Raw genomic sequence first — 20,918 nt, 5'->3', positions numbered from 1 at the left:
GCCTTCCTTGGCATCTAGATGCATCACGCCAGTCTCTGCCTCCATCTTCATATGGTCATCTTCACCCTGTGTGTGGCTGTGTGTCTTATAAAAACGCCAGTCATACTAGATTAGGGGCCCATCCCAGTGACCTCATGTTAACTTAATTAATTACATTAGCAATGGCCCTATCCTAAATAAGATAACATTCTAAGGTACTGGGGGTTTGGACTTCAACATGTCTTTTTGCAGGACACAATTTAGCCCATAATACCTGCCAAGTACTTTGCAATGATTGGGATACATGCCTTAAAATTTTACTTGGTTACTTTTTGTTTTTGCTTCTTTCAGGCCAAGCTGCTCCTTTTAATTTTACACTCCTTAAAGCAGAGGATTTTAATTTGCAGTGTAGCAGCAGAATCATAATGTCCATTTCAATGCCCTACCCACCTCAAGACTGATTCAGTGGGAGCTGTGTGATGGGTGTTAATGCAGGTTTGTTTGAAAACTGAAGCATTTGACAGACTAGATCTGACTGTATCTGGCTTCTATATTTCAGAATTTTCCAGGACCCATGTTTTGGATCTTTTCTTCTTTCTTTTTTTTTTTTTTTGAGATGGAGTTTCACTCTTGTCACCGAGGCTGGAGTGCAGTGGCATGATCTTGACTCACTGTAACCTGCGCCTCCCAGGTTCAAGTGATTCCTCTGCCTCAGCCTCCCAAGTAGCTGGTATTACAGACATCCGCCACCATGCCCAGCTAATTTTGTATTGTTAGTAGAGACGGGGTTTCACCATGTTGGCCGGGCTGGTCTCGAACTCCTGACCTCAGGTGATCCACCTGCCTCGGCCTCCCAAAATGCTGGGATTACAGGAGTGAGCCACCACACCTGGCCCGGATATTTTTTTTCAAATACCTCTTCTCTAATCCCTGGCTTTTCTTCGCCAAATGTAGCATCACCCTCTTTGCAAGTTTGTGGGCAGCATTCATGTCCCAGTCTTATCCCAGAATCCAGGAAAGAATGTGTCGGTGAGTGCTGTATCTGGGGGTTTGTCCTAATTGAGGGACTCAGCCAAGCCTCTTGCAGAAATAACCTTTGAGAGTTTGTGTCAAAGTCACAACTCCACCTGAGCAAAGTGTGAATACAGCCTAGCTGGATTGAAATACATGTCACACCTAACTGTACTCTGTGTGTGTGGTTCTGTGTGTGGGGATGCATGGGGCTTAGCTGTGTTTTTGAGTCACATGTTTCTAATTGTCAACCCTTTCTCAGATGTATTTCTGCTTCAGAAGGTTATTTGAATGATCTTGGCTAAGCAGCTTTCAAATAACTCTCTCTCAATTTCTGCATGTCAATTTATGTCGTACTTCCAAAGACTCAGACTGTGAATGACTTCTCTCCACAGATAGGGTCACCTTAGCCAGGTGCTCTTTTGTCTTTGTCTTTAAGATCCTTGGTGTGCCACTTATTGATTCAGCAGTGGAATAATTTTTCTTCTAAAATTCCGACTGGCAGGGCCATTTTGTTAATTTAATGTGCCTGCTTTTGTGCTCAAACTAGTAGTTTCCATAAAATGAGAAACATGGAGTGATGAGGCCTGGGGCCCAGGACTATCCAGTCTCTTTGCTGACTTGGTCTCAGAAAGGGGGTGGAGTGCAGAGAAGAATCTTTTCAAACTTGGATAAGAATTGCCATCTTTAATATGTGATACCACCTTGAAAATTATATTCAGATTTTGGCAGGATGTGGAGAGAGAAGAGTGAAAAAAAATTCAGTGCCTATTCCAGAATCGCATATTGGAGTTATGTGGCGTTTTCTGTTTTAAATAAATGAATTCAGCACACATACTGTTAAAAGGATGTTTGTTTTATCTTTTGAAAAGGATCATGCATCATATTAACTTATTCCTGGTGCTGTACACATTTGCACAAGGACTATATTAAAAGGAAGAGATTTAAAGAAAGAATGCCAGTGCCCCCATAGTCTGTCCCAGGAGTTGAGATTCACACCAGTTCTGTTCATTCTTCTAGTTGGCTGTCCCAGGGTTGGTTTCCTTCCCCTTCCTCTGCTCCCCTTGGGAAGAGGAATAGGAAGGAAGTGAGGAAGAGAGGGAAGTGAGGGCTTACAGTTAAAAATCAGCAGAGCCGATAAGGTGGGTTCCATAAAGCACGCCCTGTTGGAGGAGAATTTCTTTTTCCTAAATGGTCTGGTGTTTCCTGGTCAGACATCTTTGATCTGGGCCAGTTTCAGGGCCTTCTCCTGATTGACTGAGGAGACCCTCATGGATTCTCCCTGCTGTTGCACTGACATCAATCATTTTTTTCTAGACTCATAATCATAGTCTACCTGGAATCAGAAGCAGCCCAAGGACCGTGAGCAACAGAGAAAAAGGCCAAGTTGGCTTTATGGAAGTAAAGTCAGGGAGGCCCGTGGAAGGCCTGAACCCCAAGTGAAGGCCCTTCTCTAGCTCCTGCATTTATTATCTTTGTGAAGGGTATTATCCAGATGTCAGATGATTAGCATATTTTGTTAGTTTCTCTGTGATGGGAATAATGATTTCTTTCTAAAGTTCCTTTAACTTCAATTAGAGGTGAGTAGAGATATGTTAATTATACTCATGAAATCTACTGCCTACCAGGTCGAAAAGTAGATAAGTTCCAGGGCGCTGGGAAGATGCCCTGATAACTGAAAAAGAGGAAGCTCTGGGAAGGGATAAGACCAGCGGATGAATCTGAGGATGCCTGCTAATCGCCCCATTTAAAACTTAGTTTTTCAGCCAGCTGAAATGACCCACCAGTCTACAGTGGCAGACAAGACTGGACCGCCTTATTAACCCCACAGTCCTGCACTGCTGGGATAAGCAGTGTGTGCAGAGGAGGGTCCCCTGTATTTGCTGTGGCTCAGGGATACAGGAAAGGGTTTTGGTGAACTGCTGTGAAAATGGACCACCCCCATGACTAGACATGACAAGCATCCTGGCCACATTCACAGGTGGATACAAACAATAAATGTCATGAGACTGTTTCCACTAAGTGGATCAGAGTCACAGTGGACATTTAGTTGACCTGTGACTTAACAGCCATAGACCTCTTACAGTGTACATTATGTTTATTAATTTGCATTTTTACCTGCCAGGTAGACTGTACATTTGCAAAGAGGTGTTTTGCTTCAGAAAAATGACTTGGATATTTTAACAAGGTATATCTTTAATCTTCCAACAGTGAATTCAAAAAAGAAAAAAGTTTCCTGTTTTGGTGTGTCATACAAGTCTTTGTTGCAGAGATTTCTCTGCTGTTTTGTTTCCCTTGGTAGTGACTGAATCTTAATTTTCTGTAATGGGAGCACTCATTTCATGTCCTGAGGATGAAAATCCATGTTTCCATTTCTTGTGAATTACAGCTGTTTGGTTTTATAGCCTGTGAATGGCCCTGGGCCTCTCTTGCCTTGTTCTTTGAGGTCCATGTTTCTGTTTACTCATGGTCCACTGCTGCTAATCTAAAGGTCCCTGAGAAGGCTTTCTATCCCATATTATGAACCTACAGCCTGTCATTCCGTCTGACCTCTGAGTCTTAAGGCCTCTTGATCCTTAAACAACCACTCTAGCCAATAACTTAGTGAACACAAACCCTGAATGCCTGGAAGTTCCTGCTGAGTCTGGCTCCTTGCTGCATTTCCAGGCTTATGGTGCGCTGTGTTCCTTTTTCCTTTTTTTGCTCTGGATTCCATGACTTTGTTACAATTATTTGTGTATGCTGTGTTTCCTCCTACCCCAGAGCCTTGGTACCTACAAACACTATTTCTCCATCTACAAATCTCATGCTCTAGCAGCCCTGCCTTTACTTCCAGGCCCTCCTTTAGTGTCTCTGTTTTATACTACCAAATACACTACCAAATCACCATGAGCCTCTCCCTGATGGTACTTGCTACTCCTGCATGTAGCTGTGTGCTTATTGATTGAGATCTCTGTCCACTGGCCTGTGAACTCTGCAGGAAGAGACCAGGTCTTCTCTTGTTCAACTGATCAAGCACAGCATGTTGTACTTGGTGGCTTCTTAATAAACATTTGATGACTCAATGAATGCTGCAAGGATATTGGGATAAAATGTGTACCATGAGGAAAGGGAAGGAGAGTCTTTGGTAGCAAAGATGTGGGGCTAATATAGGCAGACTTCACTTCACTTAGACCAGAGGACGTTGTACCTAATGGGTGTCCTTGGAGGCCCCTTCCATTGCTGAGGATAGAATTTGAATTCTCACTATGGTACTGGCCCAGGGCAGAGCCTGTCTTACTCAAGCACAAAACTCTTGCCTATTTCATCAAATTGTTCTAATGCCAATCTTTCCCTCACCATGTTTCCTGTCCTTGGAGTAAATTCTAGACCAGAGTCCAGCAAGTGCTTCCCCACCATATTTACTTGTCACTTTGCCTGTCAGGTTTTTGGAGTAAGGTTTGCACCACGTTTTGTGCAAGCTTCTCAGATGGCCATGTTATACTTTTCTTCTTTGCCCTTTTACTTGGTCCTCTTCTGTTATTTTTTTCTCTTCCTCCTTCCTTCTCATTCCCCAGGTGTATGCTTAAGGAAAATACAGAGATAATAGAGTGTAAATGGTTAAGAATGGTGAATTTCTTTGTTCCTTAGAGAAATGGCCGATTCTAGGTTAGGGGCAGAAGATGAACAAGACGAGTCTGTAACTTCTTGCTTATTGTGATAGCAGGAAACTATCAACTACTCTATGGGGACTTGGTAGCAAGTCTGAAGAGAAGCGGCTCCCACTGGCCAAAGATGGGATAAATTAAATATCCCTCCACCACTCCCCAAAAAAACACAAAAATCATCAACATTTGGAAACATATAATATATGTTACAACCCATGCTGAGACTAAAATGATGAAGCAGAAAAGCCTTTGATGATACTTAAAAAAAAAAAAAAAAAAAAAAAAAGGTGTGGGAGATCCTCATTGATCACCTTCGGACCAATCTTTATTTTGAAAACCAACAAAGAAATGAAGGGCAGCTAACATTTATCCAATTTTCTTCTACAAGTGGTTCTTCAGCTGACTTAATAGTGCAAAAGAGGAAGCACTTCTTTGCCGAAATTGGTTATCTAATAAATGAAGAGAGATGATGAAATTAAAATATCACTATGTTGCAGCTTCTGATGAATTAATGAATCTGGGCATTGGTCGTTGATGGCTACCATCATCGCAAGGAGACTACTACTCATTTGTTGGAGGGAAGTAAAAAACATCACGAATGAATACCAAATAAATAAATAAATAAATACCAAATAAATAAATAATTAAATATGTAGTCAAATCTGAATCCAATCAAACTGCTCAATCTCACCATCAATTTACTAAAATAGAGGGACAGAAGAACATGTTAAATGACATCTCAGGAATACAATCAGTAAAATCTGGATTCTGGAATGTTCTTCATGACCAACAAGTTATTTCTTCAACAAAACTTGTGAGAAAAATAATGGAGAGGGAACTCTAGAATAAGAGACTTAAGAGATATCTCAATCACAATGAGTAGATCTTATGTGAATCCTCATTCAAACTGTGTAACTGACATAAAGTGAAACATGTATTGTGGCTTGTTTTTAAAATGTTTACAGATGAAATAATATGTTATCTGGGATGTGCTTCACAATAATCTAGATGAGTATATTAATTATCTGCTGTTGTGGAACAAATTACCCCTAAACTTAATAACTAAAACAGGGATCCCCAACCCACAGGCCACAGATCAAATACCATACTGGTCTCTGGTCTGTTAGGAACCAGGCTGCATAGCAGGAGGTAAGTAGCGGGCAAGTGAGCAAGCACTTGCCACCTGAGCTCTACCTCAGATTAGCCAGCAGCAGCATTTGATTCTCACAGGAGTGCAAACCTTATTGTGAACTGTGCATACAAGGGATCTAGGTTGTGTGCCCCTTATGAGAATCTAAGTAATGCCTGATCATCTGAGGTGGAACAATTTCATCCTTCACCCTGCCCCGCTACCATCCCCGGCTACCTCCCCATACCCCTGTCCTTGGACAGATTGTCTTCTATGAAACCAGTCTCTGGTGCCAAAAAGATTGGGGACCACAGGCTTAAAACAACAAACATTTATTATCTCATGTAGTTCCTGGACTCAAGAACCCAGGAGTAGCCTGACTGGGTTGTTCTGGCTCAGGGTCTCTAGTGAGGTTGCATTCAGGATGTAGGCTGGGGGCTGGTCTTCCGGGGGCTGGCTAGGATGGAAGATCCATGTCTAAGCTAATTCATATGGCTCTTGGAAAGAGACTTCAGTTCCCTGACAGCTGTTGGTTGGAAGCTTCAGTTTCTTACTCCATGGCATCTCCCCAGTGCTGCTTCCAGCAAAGCAGTTGGCTTCCTCCAGAGGGAAGTATCCAATAGAGATCAGATGAGCAACCGTGATAGAAGCCATAGTGTTACTTACAACCTAATCTTGCAGGTGACATACCATCACTTCTACGACATTCTCTTGGTTGCAGAGACCAACCCCTGGTGTAATGTAAGAGGGCCCAACACAAGGGTCTGCCTATCAGTGGGTGAGAATCATAGGAGGCCATTTTGGAGGCTGGCTGCCAAAAGGGACGTCGACATAGATGGTGTCAGGATATTGATAAAACAAGATTGGATGTGAGTTGATAATTAAAATTTTCTAATGTAAAATGTTTCTGGTAAAAGAAACTTTTTTAGAGACCAAATGCTTGGATATAAGCTCCAGCTCTACCATTTATTAGCTGTGAGACCTAGTCAAGTGATGTGAATTCATTCTCTCATTCTTAAAAGGAGGGTAATAAGAGTACCTACCTTCTGTCTGGGGACTGTTGTGAGGATTGAACTCATGAGGGCTCAGAGCTAAGGCTGGTGTGTAGAGGGCACCCAGAGAATATTAGTTGACGGTAGCAGTCTCTTCTCTTCTGTCTTGGGCACTCTCTTTCTGCTGGGCCTAAAAACATCCCTGGACCACCTATTTTCTAGAAACCCTTTTATCTAATTTTTAAGAAGCTTGTTGTGATTTTCCCTGGGAAAAGCTACCATTTTTCTTTATCTGATCTTCTCACTGCATGTATGTCTGCCCCCACATGCTGCTGCAGAGGAAATGAGTGCAGTGAGAACATGCATGTGGAAGTGCATGTGTTTGGGCACACCTTTGCTACCCTGGCCTGCATCAGCGTGTTTTTCTAGAATATGGACCTTGCTACTGCCACTAAAAGGCTGCACCTCTTCTGAGAAGCTGCTTATAAGAAGACTGTTCTTATCTGTCCAGCACCCCTCTCTCTCATCCTTTCTATGAAATCCCTCTGTCCTTAGAAAACCCATTTGGTGAAGTCAGGTAGGACTTTCCCCATTTCTCCCCACCACACCCTCAAGTTCAGATGTGGCAGTGTGATCCAGACCTGAATAAGTCAGAGGTCCCATTCTCTGGCCACCTGATTGGCTAAAGTCCAGACACACATCCTAAGTTGGCCTGATCAGAGTACTTCTGGGGTCTTTTCTGATAGCAATATTGCTGAAACTGCTTTTGGGTAAAGTTGCCAGATTTTGCAAAACAAACAAACAGGGCACTCAACTTTAAATTTCAGGTGAGGAATACATTTTTATTATATTCACTGTTATGTATCCAAAATTCAAAGTTAATTGGGCATCCTATATTTATCTGGCAACCCTAGCTCTTGCCAGTGGGCAGGCTGAGCTAGGAGGATGTGAGACCACTGATGTAGGCAGCTGTGTGCTCAAGAGCTTGCTGGGGGAATGAAACCAAGTAGAGCCAGGAGATATCATAGAGAAGACAGACTGAGCCCTGAGGCCACCACTGGGTCCCCTGTCCCTCCCTTCACTGAGACAGCTGCTGTCCCAGTCTTCTCGTTCTAGGAGCCAATGACTTTCCTTTTTCTGTATGTAGAGTCTGGGTTTTTTTTTTATTGTTGTTGTTTCTAGAATTTCAACTTGGATACTTGAATAGACTAAAAATGCAGTGCCATAAGGGATTGCAAGCCACAGGTGCCCTACTAATAAGATCTAGTGTTTACTGAGTGCCTACTATATGCAGAACTCTGTATGAAGCACTCTGTCTACATTATCTTATTAAGTCCTCACAGTCACTCTGCATGGTATAAATGAAGAAATTATTGACTCAATTCTTTATCTTCCATGAGGTTGTTATAATTATCTTACTACACATATGCACCACAATGTGAGTACAAAGATGTTTACTATAGTAATGTTGAAAACATAAAATACTGAAAATTTAAATTTTCACTAGTAGGGGACTGGTCAAAGGTCAAATGTTGATACGTACACACACACACACACACACACACACACACACACACACACACACACACAGTGCCTTACAGGGTATTTGTTTACTCACAGACTCGAATAAAAATGGAAGAAATTCAGACAATTACGTTTAATACCCATATGTAATTAAGCGTGGCAAAATACAGAGATCATTGAAACACATTTTAATTGAATCCAAGTTTTATAAAACTCTACAAATCTTCCAAGTGCTCATACAGAAAAAGTCCAAATTTAGGTGTCCCTGGGGTCACATTTCTTTGCTGAGCTTTCCCAGAAATGAATGTAGCCATCACTGAGTGGGGAATATGACTCCTAACCTGTGTCTTAGCACACGCTGTTCCCCCCATCCTGGGCCATAGCTTGCATCGAGTGCAAAGAACTGTAGGTATGACTGCGAGGTGATGGTTTGATGTAGACGAGTGCATTGGCACCCACAGCACTGATCAGCATCACATTCCCCCTGGGTGTTGGCTATCAATATGTACCTCTTCTGAGCTGAGGTATCCTCAGAGCTGGCACTGTGTTTGTAATGAATTGAAACTGACTTCTGTCTACCCTGGCACGCTGCAGCCACTGAAAGCATTCTTCCTCCAAGAAACGCATTTGAATCAAGTCAAGATTTTCATGAAGTTCATAAAGGATAAATGGAGACCTTTGGAAATGTCAGAAAGACGTGAAGGGTGAGGCCTACTGTGTACATACACTGCCATGCCATGAGGAGACACAACACAGGCGTCCTGTCCATGCAGCAATGGGCTTCGGCTTTTCCCAGGCTTTCAGGGGTTCGTAAAGCCTAGTTCCCTGAGATGCACTGACAAGTCCACATGACCTCACAAGAAGGACGATGAGCTCACATAATACGGCTCCTCTTGGAGCTGGCCTTGTTCACGGGCATGGTAATCATCATGTCCCTCCCTCTCACCAGTTACTTGGAAATGTGCACTGCTTAGGTGGAGGGGCCATTCCACTTTCGGTATTTCCCAATTGTAGAGAATCGCCAATTCTGAGCTCATCACCATCATCCTGCATGAAATAATTAATGCTTTTGCCATTGAAATGAGGATGTAGCTAATCTGACTACCTGAATGAAATAACATTCATTGTTCACATCCAGGAGATCTATCTTTTCCCTAATTTGGCACTGGCATTAAACAGCTGCTACCTTCAGACACATCAATTTGTTACACACACGTAAAGGAGAAACAGGGAATAGCTCAGATGCCATTCTGTCAGTGTCTGTACTGTCTTCCCCAAATTGCAAACAGCTGGGCCTGCCTCCTTCCTACCAGCTTTCTTCAGCCATTCTGTTTTCTTCTTTGAGAAATACCATGTCACTGCTTCCCATAGGAATTAAATGACAGTCTGATTTACAGGAACCCAGGCTTGGTGGTAGCCATGTCACAAGATATGTGCCTTATCTATAAAATATATTGGCTCCGCACTGCCCTAACATCCCTGAGAGATTTGCCCCAAAGAGGTTGTAAAAGTCAGCCAAGGGAGTTCTCAGACTAAATGGGAATATGAGAGACTCGTCGCAGGTTGAGGTTAGGGTTGGGTGTGTGTGTGTTGTCAGGAGGAATTAGATCAAGAGAAGTGTCCAGATTTACATCAGATAATCTTGTGGTGTAATATCCAAATCAGCGGGGAGGACAGGTGTAGGCACCCTTTGAGCCTCTGAAAAATGGGCTTCTGCACTTTGGGCTTGGAGCACAGTAGTAGTGGGACCACAGAACGCTGTGAGCTTATCTGGAAGTCTCACTGAGGAGTTGGGCATCAGAATAGGGTAGACACGGCTGTTGGGACCCTGCTCGTCATTTAGGCTGATAGGAGCCACATCTCTGTTTTAGGAGAAAGCAGGCAATCCTGTGTCTGTTTACTGATAGAACTGAAAATCAACGAGGCGCTACAGAATACTCTTATGTTTAATGCCTTAATTTTAATTTTCCAGTGAGCTTGAGCTACCTGACAGCCACAGTGCAAAGTGACCTATTAAAGTGAAGCCCATTTGAGGACACCTGCACTGTAGCGGCACACCAGAATTCTGTGCTGTGTGTAAACAGGGCAGCAAGGAGCAGCAGACAGTTACATGTATGTAAAAAAAAAAAAAAAAAAAAAAAAAAAAAAAAAAAAAAAAAAAAAAAAAAAAAAAAAAAAAAAAAAAGTTACATGTTATGTAGGCCATAACATGTAACATGGCCTACATGTTAAAGAAGAATGTAATAGTACCTTTCCTTTAGGGGTGTTAGGAGGATCAAGCAAAGTGATGTACAAAAAGCACGTGATGCCTAGCATACAGTTGTCACGCTGCCAGTATTGGCTGCCCTTGAAGGGCTTGGTGAGGCGACTTCTGAAGCCTTCCCATGGTGGAGTTGCTGCAGCAACCTTTGTCCACTTCTAATGGGTACAAAATTCAGTACTCCAATGACCCTGATGGGTGTCGTTGAGAGATGGCTATTAGCCTTCCCTCCAAATAGCGACTGTACTCCTAGCCAGGACCACCAACTCTCAAGGGCTTGTTTTGTCCGCTGATGTCCATTTGACACCTTGCTCTTAATTGGAAGGACTCAAATATTTATTATAATTACATAGACAGGAAAAAACATGATTGCTATGATCACAGAGAGTCATCAGTATGATTCAACTAAACTGAACACTGGTGAAGGAGAGGCTTATTTCACCGGGATCCTCCGCTGGCCTGAATGTTGTGGCTGTTTGTCAGAGATAAGCGGATGTGGCCATGCTGCTGGCATTTGGGCACAGGGAGTGGTGGCGCCGGCGTGGGCTCATCTCCCCGGGCATTAAGCTGCACTAATTGCTTTGGAAGCGAGGCTTTTTCCTGGGCAGCAGCATATGCTGCGTGAGTAGCTTGAAGCAAAGATAAAGAGCCACCCTCCTCCTCCTTTATTGAGGTTTAATAATAAAATGGAACTGTCACCATTTCCAATAAATGGTTTATTTTAATTGAGAAAAATAATGAGAACTGGCTACCTTTTGGTACACGGCTGTTGAGCGTCTCCCTGACTTGGGCGATCTGGAGCCTTCTGTTCTGTAGCTGTGCCCTTGAGGCACTCAGGTTCTGGGGTCAGTGAAGTCAGCTACGTGTCTCTATCCATTTAAGAACACCTGGCCCTCGAAAGGCAAAATAAGTCCTTTTCCAAGGTCTATTAGATTATAAAGTTGCAACCCAGGAAGTGGGCATAGAAAGCGTTGGAGATGTAGTCTGTTTTAATTTTCGTATATTGAAGACAGTCCTTTGTTTTAGTGAATATGAAATGAAAGGCTCACGTTTTTTTTCTGTCACCAAAATTCTTTCAGATGACTTCTTTTTTCGGGTCCCCCAGGGAGAAGTCAACCCAGTACCCCCAAGTATCAGAGGGAAATGAAGGCACAGATAAGGCAGTGTCTTACTCAGGCTTGTAGAGAGGACGAATGTCAGAGCAGGAATTGGAAGGAAGTCCTGCCTGCTGTTCTGAGGCACTGATGCTCTCACTACCCCACCCACTACTCAGGTGCTTTCCCATCCCCGTTTCACAGCAGGCAAAATTGAAGCCAGAGAACTAAAGCCACTTGTCTCAGGGGTTCAGTTGGTAAATGGTATAAACAGCACTGGAACTCAGTCTCCTGACCCCCAGTTCAGTTTTTTGTTTGTTTGTTTGTTTTGAGATGGAGTCTCGCTCTGTCGCCCAGGCTGGAGTGCAGTGGCGCAATCTCGGCTCACTGCAAGCTCTGCCTCCCGGGTTCACGCCATTCTCCTGCCTCAGCCTCCCGAGTAGCTGGGACTACAGGTGCCCGCCACCACGCCCGGCTAATTTTTTGTATTTTTAGTAGAGATGGAGTTTCACCGTGTTAGCCAGGACAGCTGCGATCTCCTGACCTCGTGATCTGCCTGCCTTGGCCTCCCAAAGTGCTGGGATTACAGGCATGAGCCACTGCACCTGGCCAGTTTTTTTTTTTTTTTTTTTTTTTTTTTTAAATCAGAGTTCATAGGGCCTGTATACCAATTGACTCCACACAATAACAATGATATGATGGCATTAAACATAACAATTTCTGGATCTTACAATGACCACAACTGGGAGTAGAGAAAAATAAATCTGTAGTGATGAAGAGGATGCAGGGCAGTCAGCCAGGCCCCTTCCTTTGCTTCCAGACACTACCCTTGGGGTGCACATGGTTAGGATTGATCATCAGCAAAATCACAAATTCCTCCATGCCATGGGTCGTCAAAGCACTGGCTGTTAAAGCCTCGAGCACCAAGAGCCTGCTCTGTATAAAGTGCTGTATTCAGTCTAGCACAGGCGCGGTAAACCCATTGCACAGTACAATGGCTGTGATTAAGAAGGGGAGGAGGGGCATAGGGGAGAAGAGGAAGATCATTGTAACGCAGGGGAAGCTTTCACGAGGTATGGTCTCGGCAGCCAGGGTCATTGGTTTGGTTGTGGTACTCATAAGGGATCTTTTCAATTAAGTGGCCCACATCAGCTAAAACTGGTTAAGCAGAGGAGCAAAGGTATTGGTTCACTTACCTAAAAGGCCAGGCATGCCTGGAACTAGGGGGCTCAAGCCTTGTTGTCACCATCTTGTCCTGGCTCCTCCATGTGGGCTTTGCTCTCTGCTGCTGTTACCTTCATTCAGGTGTGCACCTCCTGTGCGGTGGCAGGATGATTGCTGGCAGCCCCAGGCTTCCTCTCAGCAGTCCTCATGGAAAGAGAGAGTCTTTCCTCCCACATGCCAGCAGAAGTCCAGGGATTGGCTCAATGCCCGTGCACGACTGTGGCCCTTGGGGTGGAATTCATAGACTGGACAGGTCTGATAAATGGTCCCACTCCTTGAGCTGGGAGGGAGGGAAGGAGAGAGACATTAGCTCCACTCAAATCATATGAATTACAGGTTGGTGGGAGAAGGAAAATCAGAAGAAGGGGACTTGATGCTGGGCAGGCAAAACTCACACATGTCCCTGGGTCCAGGTCTTAGACTTTCCTCTGACTCACCATTAATTAGTCTATGGCTTGATGGGAAGGAAGGTCCATTTTAACCCCTGTCTCTGGGTCAGCACTGTCCAGTTGCACTTCCTGCAATGATGGCAATGTTCATTAATTGTCAGTGTCCAGTGCAGTAGCCACTAGCCACATGTGGCTAATGAGCACTTGGAATGAGGTTAGCACTACTGAGGAACTGTATTTTTAATGTTAGGTAATTTTATTAATAATTACATTTAAATGTAAATTCTACATGTGGCTCAAGGCTACCTAACTGGACAGAGCAGCTCTTAGTGGAGGACGTATCATAGGAGGTAGTTCTCTGGGAGACAAGAGCTGGTTTTGTGTAGGAGAGTTGGGCAGAGGGCTAAATGAAGCTCCAAAGACCAGGACGATGATCTGGGTCAGGGTGTGGAGGAGGAGAAGAGGGAGTTTGGACATGAAGAGAGAGAGAGGAGGGAGAAAGAAACACAGAGAGTCCTTTACTGATGGCATCATTTGGGAGTCCTTAACTTGAGAAGATAGTTTTTCCATCTAATATATGGACCAGATATGTACCAGGAAGAAACAAAATCACAACTGACCCTGTTATAAAAGCGAATTAAGGGGAACTCCATAACACGTTGTTACATTTGATCTAAATGTCCAACTGTAAAAAAGCAACCATTGCCTGAAGTGCCACATGAGCTACACAGAGATGAAAAGAAAAATTAAATGTTGTGCAGGTTGTTTAAAAAAATGCTGCGTAGGCTGGGCCCGGTGGCTCACACCTGTAATCCCAGCACTTTGGGAGGCTGAGGTGGGCGGATCATGAGGTCAGGAGATGGAGACCATCCTGGCTAACACGGTGAAACCCCGTCTCTATTAAAAATACAAAAAATTAGCCAGGCGTGGTGGCGGGTGCGTAGTCTCAGCTACTCTGGAGGCTGAGGCGGGAGAATGGCGTGAACCCGGGAGGCGGAGCTTCCGGTGAGTCGAGATCCGCCACTGCACTCCAGCCTGGGCGACAGAGCGAGACTACTCCGTCTCAAGAAAAAAAAGAAAAAAATGCTGTGTTAACTTGTGTGACTGAGTGCAATTAAAGGCATTTGGCAGAAATGACATCAGGCAAATAGAATGAACTTGTAAAGACAGTCTGGCCACAGCTTTGTGAATCTAGGGCTGGTTAATGACCAGCCTCTCAGTGAGCTGTGTGATGGGTGTTTCATCATGCTCCCTGTCCCTAGGTGGGTGCAGGAGGGTGTGGGGACCACCGTGTGTTGACACTTTCAGAGCCTAAGTCCTCATGGTGGTCACAAGCCTGATTTCCACCGGGGGTGGTTGTTGGTGAAGGCAGACTCCCCTCCTGCCCAACTACAGCTGGGACGCCTGGCTTTCTTGGGCTCGGTCAATTGCCTGGATTTGTTCACCAGGCATTCCTGGAGGACCTGCCGTGCACTTGGCATCCTGATGGGCTTTGAGAACTGGGCAGGAAGAAAAGAGAGGCACGAAGCTTGGCTCCTGGCCCTGAGATTTGCCTAGTTCCCTGGCCCTCACCATTCCTCTCCCCCATCACTCAAGCCATTTGTTCATCCCCTGAAGACTTAGCTCCCACCCAGGAGCAGAGATTAAAGTGAGCATTCTGGAGCCAGACTGCCCAGGTATATGTCAAGCCCATGGTAAGTGCCTGGCATACAAGGTGCTCAAAAAGAAAAAAAAAATTATTTTGCTAATTTAGAGAAACAACAGGTATATAGCAGAAAGAAGAAGGGCATTAGAGTAGGTGTAGCTGACATGGATTGAAACCTGGGCCAGGCAACTAGGTGGTGTATGTATTTGGACAGAGTTCTCAGCCTCTCTATCTGTAAAGTGGGATGGTGGAACCTCACATGATTGTCATGAAGACTCAGTTGCACCATATTTTTTAAGGGCCTAACATCAGGCAGGCTTCAATAATGGTGGCTGCTCTGATGGGCCAGAGGGCAAGCAAGGTTGCTATGAGTGTGGAGCGGGCCAGGGAAGAGGGTCTTGTGGGTTGTATATGTGCCCAAGGTGAGCCACCAGTTTCAAATTCAGCCTCGATTCATGTTAGGCCCAGGTGTCATTCAAACGTTTTTACCATAAAAAACCCACCCAAACTTTGGAGTTCACACTGGCACCATCTTGCCAGCAAATCTTCTGCCCAGCTCAGTGACTGGGGGCTCCTACTGCTTCTGAGGGGACCCAAGGAGAGACAGAGCAGCATCTTAAAACAATCAGCATGCCCTAAGATTTGTGTCTACGATCCTTTTTGATTCCGTGATCATTTTGGGGGTCCTAAGGCAGTGTGGCCAATTAGACAAATCATGAATGGGTTTCACCATCTTGAGTGCTGATGGCATGCCTGGGGCATTGTTGGGTGTTAGGGCGTGGTAAGAGAAAGAAAGCCACTCTTTAGCAAGGAAATCATGGGCGGATATTTTCCATGAGCTCATTCTTCCTGTTCCTCTCCCTCCTGGTGACTCCTCCAGCCAGTTTCCCCAGTGGACAAAAGTGCGGATGCCTTTGGGGAGAGAATAATCCATTTCAATAGAAAAAGCAAGGCGAGTCTCGCGATAACTATACAGGCGCGGACCAGAGCGATCTTTTCTGAGGATCCGGCAAGATGGCAGAAGTAGAGCAGAAGAAGCAGCTGACCTTCCGCAAGGTCACCTACCGCGGCGTGGACCTGCTGGACATGTCCTACGGAGCAGCTGCTGGACATGTCCTACGAGCAGCTGATGCCACTGTACAGTGCGTGCCAGCGGCGGTGGCTGAACTGGGGCCTGCGGTGGAAGCAGCACTCTCTGCTGAAGCGCCTGCGTGATGCCAAGAAGGAGGCGCCACCCATGGAGAAGCCGTAGTGGTGAAGACGCACCTGCGGGACATGATCTTCCTGCCCGAGATGGTGGGCAGCATGGTCAGCGTCGAGAACGGCAATATCTCCAACCAGGTGGAGATCAAGCCCGAGATGATCGGCCACTACTTGGGCGAGTTCTTCATCACCTACAAGCCCGTAAAGCACCGCCAGCCTGGCATCGGGGCCACCCACTCCTCCCGCTTCATCCCTCTCAAGTAGTGGCTCAGCTAATAAAGGCGCACATGGTTCCAGTCAAAAAAAAAAGAAAGCAAAAGGAAGGGGTTCGGAATGCAGTGACTGGAAAGCAAAGCAAGGCCGTGGTGCCACCGTGGGTGTGGGCTTTGGGTGTGGGCTTTTGGGTCACTCATGCATGCATGTGTTCCTGGACATGCATTTTGTGCACTGACCTATTCCTGGGCATGAGCCTGAATTCACTCTTGCCCCTTTGTTGGGAAGCAGAAACGTGTGGGATTTCGCAGTTACTTTCTTTTGTCCACTTTAATCTCTAGTTAATGCTGAGCTTCTGCAGAGCCAGAAGGGTCTTCGGGCCTACTCTGGAAGAGCCTCACTCCCATTCTCCTTATTCCCTGGAGCTCTTCTGGATTTCTAGCCTCTGTCTCTCTTGTTATAATCACAGTTTTCATGTTGTGATCCAGTCTTTATCCTTGCTCCTTAGAGCTATCTACTGAGCACCTTCTGTGTGTATCATACATGTGGTAGACATGAAGACAGAGTAATGTCGTATCTTAAGAAATGTCACAGTCTTAGGTGGGGACAGAGTTTAATTGTGCAGTGCTCAGTGAAAGGTGGATCTGAGTACCTGATGGCAGCATGGAGTCACAAAGGAAGCATTCTAGTCTAGTTTCAGAGGCTGGTGGTCTGAGAAGACGTCGTGCGGTGGGAAGAGGGTTATTCCCATATGAGATGTGAAAAGTGGATGGGAGAGAGCGTGGCAGGAGAGCCAGGGAATGGATTGAGAGTGGGTTCCCAGTGGAGGGGTGCATATGCAGAGTCCTAAATGTGATCAGGAGCAGGAGAGTAGGGGTAGGAGAGGAAAAGAGTCACCAATGATGAAACTGGAGAGGAAAGTGGCAATTTTAGATGAAGTAAATGCTTTTCACCAGAGTTCAACTGATTTTCTTCCTAAACTGTAACTGAAGCTAAACCATGAATATTGAAGGTAAGTTTTACATTGAGTAAGTTCTTATGTTTTGAATGTAGAAGGAAAAAGTAAATTATGACCGGTTGGCTCTGAGAATCATTGGTCTTGCCATGGCGTATATCTAATTCATTCAAGGTTGGTGTTTCACATAACAGGACAGACACTAATGGATTTTCTGCTTTGTTGTTTCAGCACTTCAGGGAGCATCTGGACAAACTTTTCGCCAAAGGAATTGGAATGTTGGATATAGCTCTGAATGAGGCCTTCAACATTCTGAGTGATGTAAGTTCCTCTTTGATTTGCCTTTCTCATCCCCTGGAGAATAGATGGGTGTTGTTTTAAAAAATTGTGGGCCAGGCTGGGCGCTGTGGCTCAGGCCTTTAATCCCAGCACTTTGGGAGGCCGAGGCGGGCAGATCATGAGGTCAGGAGATCGAGACCATCCTGGCTAACACGGTGAAACCCCATCTCTACTGAAAATACAAAAAATTAGCCAGGCGTGGTGGTGGGCTCCTGTAGTCCCAGCTACTCAGGAGGTGGAGGCAGGAGAATGGTGTGAACCCGGGAGGTGGAGCTTGCAGTGAGCCGAGATTGTGCCACTGCACTCCAGCCTGGGCAACAGAGTGAGACCCTGTCTCAAAAAAAAAAAAAAAAAAAAAAAGAAAAAGAAAAAAAATTTGGGCCAGCTCTGGCTGACACTGAGCAGATCTATAGGCATGGGACGAGAGAGTGAGACTGGCTGGCCATTTAAGTCATCTAGGGAACCAGATGCCAGCCAGTGAGGTCAAACCACGAGAGCACAGTGGGGAAGAGAGAATGCTAGGGAATGAGACCATGGAAGCAGCAGGAGCCAAATTGAGTAGCGTCGTAGAGACACTAATGAGGGCTTTGACTGTGTGGAGTGGAAAGCCATTGGAGGGTCTAGGCAGAGAATGACATGATCTTGAACTCAACAGCATTTTTCTGGCTGCTGTATTTAGAAGCAACTCTAGGAGGGCAAGGACAATAACAGGGAGGCCATTAAGTTATCTGGGTAAAGATAATGGTGACTTGGACTAGGGAGATAGCAGTGAAGATGTTAAGAAGAAGAAAAATAAAAACCACTCTAGGTATTTTAAATAGTAGGAGTTTAATTCGGGCAATTGATGGCATAAGGGATGGAAAAACTGAGAAACCAGAGAATGAAGCAATCCACAGATTAGCATCAGCAGGAGGCATCTCCTCTCTAGGGCAGGGGTACAACAGGCAGGAGGGGTGACATCAGAGCCAAGTCACTGTGGCCATTCAGATGGGCCATTCAGAAGTGTTGAGGAGGCTACTCAAGAAGAACTGTGACCATGGAGGGAAGGACCTGTCATGTGGAAGCTGGAACTATGGAGGAGACACAGTCACGGCCAGAAAATACCTATCCCGAGAGTGTAGAGAAATTGCTTAGAAATATCTTGATTCTTTCCTTGCTTCCTTTCCGCTTTATATGATCCTTGTCAAACTGTTGGGGAGCTTGAGAGCTGTGGTTTGCAGGAAGAAGGCATGGGATAGTCTGAGAACAAACACACTAAATGGAGCAACATCACCTTGAGGTGTCAAGCAGGAGCTGGGAGACCAGCAGAGGCTCCCAGGGCCTTGCTGCTGTTGGTCTCCAGGCAGCTCTGTAGGGCAGGCTGTTGTCATTTTGCAGGTGAGCAAGCAGAGCCCCAGGCAGGTGAGTCATTCACTCCACAGTTCATAACTTGGATTGTGGGTTAGTTATACCTGACTCCAAAACTTGAGTTTCTACTACTCAGCTATACTGGCCTCTCAAGAAAGGCTAGGCCCTAATTTCTAGACTCTCTTTTACCAATAATACCTGTTGCCACGAAGATGACTGTTTAGATCTCAGTCCTGAGCCAGTGTCATGACTGCAGAGGAGAAGAGAAAAATAAGGAGAGAAGGTGCCAAGTCAACTTCCTCAGTAGAAATCCAAAGCCCCTGTCACCTCTTGAGCTCCAAGGGGCTGTTGGCTACAGGATGTAAACATTTATGTAAGAGTCCGTGTTTTGGACAGTACATCTCTGTTGACAGCAAAGTAATAGTTTTAGTGACACAGCCGGCGAGGACAGAGGACTAGGCTGCTGGACAGGTGCCTTCTTAGGGCTTGGGTCTCTGCATCTCAGCAGGCTCTTTCCAGGTGGTGATATTGAAAAGACCTGTCACAATCTGAAAATTCCCTCTCATTTTCTCTCAAAAACCTAGTGGTCAGAGCAGGGGGAGACTTCTCTGAGCTGTGGAGTCCCTTGTTTGGGAGTCTTCCCTGCAGTGAATTTCTGTTTCCCTGTTCTCTGGCCTAAGTGGTGAAGGAGAAAGGGTTAGGACATTGTTGTATGGTTAAGTCTGTGGCCCTTGGAGTAAGGCAGGTTGGGCTGAGAAGCCTGACTCAGCCAGAGTTTGCTGTGTGGCCTCGAGAAAATGATTGAGTCTCAGTCTTATTTTCCTCATCTGTATAATGGGGATAGGAATTGCCCTGCACTGGCCATATAAATTGCAAGGCCCAGTGCAAAATTAAAGTGCAGGGTTTCTTGTTCACAGTTATTGAGAATTTTAAGGTAGTGGTAGCGAAATGTTGAACCAAGTGTGGAGCTTTCTCAGTGTGATCTTGTGCAGCTGTGCATGTCACACACCCATGAGGCGGTCCTGGTGGTCCCTTTCTCGTGGGGTTGAGATTCAGCCTGATGAGGCAGGACCTGGCTCCCTTTCAGCAGTGCTGGGCTGGGTGAGAAGTGCCCCCTCTGTGACCACTGAGACCCCAGGTCTCTAGACACAGCTCCCACTGCAAATGCTTTGGTTCTCCTTGCCCAAGTCATTAGGAGTGTCTGCTCCCCTTCCTCTGTTTTCTGTTCCTTGTCCTGGTACCCTTTCTCTGTCCATCCCTTCCATCTATCACCTTTATTCTCAGACCCTCCTAAGACACTATTTCCTATAGCATGCCCAGTTTAATGCTGGCCTGCCAAGGTACTCCCACATGGGGGTTGCGGTCAAGGTGGGGAGATGCCATCCTCCTCTTGCAGACTTACAAGGTACTTGCGCATATCAAAGGCCTTGAGAAGTCCTGCAGTGAACAAACCTTTAAAAACGTGTTTACCCACACTTACTAACCCAGGAACAATTTATATCATACCATCATCTCTGTATTAGCATCTTGTAGAAGTTACAGCTCACCAACCACATTTTGGGGCATAATATTGTATGCTCCAAGAAGGTGTATTCAGACTTTCACAGGGACTACTAAGACCCAGAGAAATCACCAACACATGGCGGGCTTTTTTACCCTGAATCTTTGTGAGGGAAGCATTTTTGAACAGGAAAACCCTCCATACCCCTGTAAAAATACCTCTGGAGTCTGGTCAGTCAGATAACCAGATGAGCTGAATAGATATTGGAAAGCAAAAAGCCGAATAAATGTTCTTTAAAAAATACAACGACAGGCCAGGCATGGTGGCTCACACCTGTAATCCCAGCACTTCGGGAGGCCGAGGTGGGCGGATCACCAGAGATCAGGGGTTTGAGACCAGCCTGACCCACATGGTGAAATCCCTTCTCTACTAAAAATACAAAAAAATTAGTGGCAGGCACCTGTAA

General features: G+C 45.4%; 1 protein-coding gene and 1 pseudogene across 4 annotated transcripts in view; both read left to right on the top strand.

Annotated features, from left to right (window-relative positions):
- CACNA2D3 (calcium voltage-gated channel auxiliary subunit alpha2delta 3) overlaps positions 1 to 20,918 on the top strand; it is a 962,218-nt gene that overhangs the window by 483,203 nt on the left and 458,097 nt on the right. For all 4 annotated transcript variants that reach the window (XR_004029736.1, XR_004029737.1, XM_030811589.1 and 1 more), the window contains exon 10: positions 17,497 to 17,586. Coding sequence is in view for 2 of the 4 variants with exons in the window: in XM_030811589.1 (XP_030667449.1) it covers positions 17,497 to 17,586 (90 nt within the window). In the remaining 2 variants the exon portion in view is untranslated. The remainder of the gene's footprint in view (positions 1 to 17,496; positions 17,587 to 20,918) is intronic.
- Positions 15,811 to 16,406, top strand: LOC100593971 (annotated as a pseudogene).

This window comes from Nomascus leucogenys, chromosome 4 (genome assembly GCF_006542625.1).
Source record: "Nomascus leucogenys isolate Asia chromosome 4, Asia_NLE_v1, whole genome shotgun sequence".
Taxonomy (NCBI): Eukaryota; Metazoa; Chordata; class Mammalia; order Primates; family Hylobatidae; genus Nomascus; species Nomascus leucogenys.
Note: the sequence above shows the minus strand (reverse complement) of the source record. Positions and strands in the feature narration are given on the sequence as shown.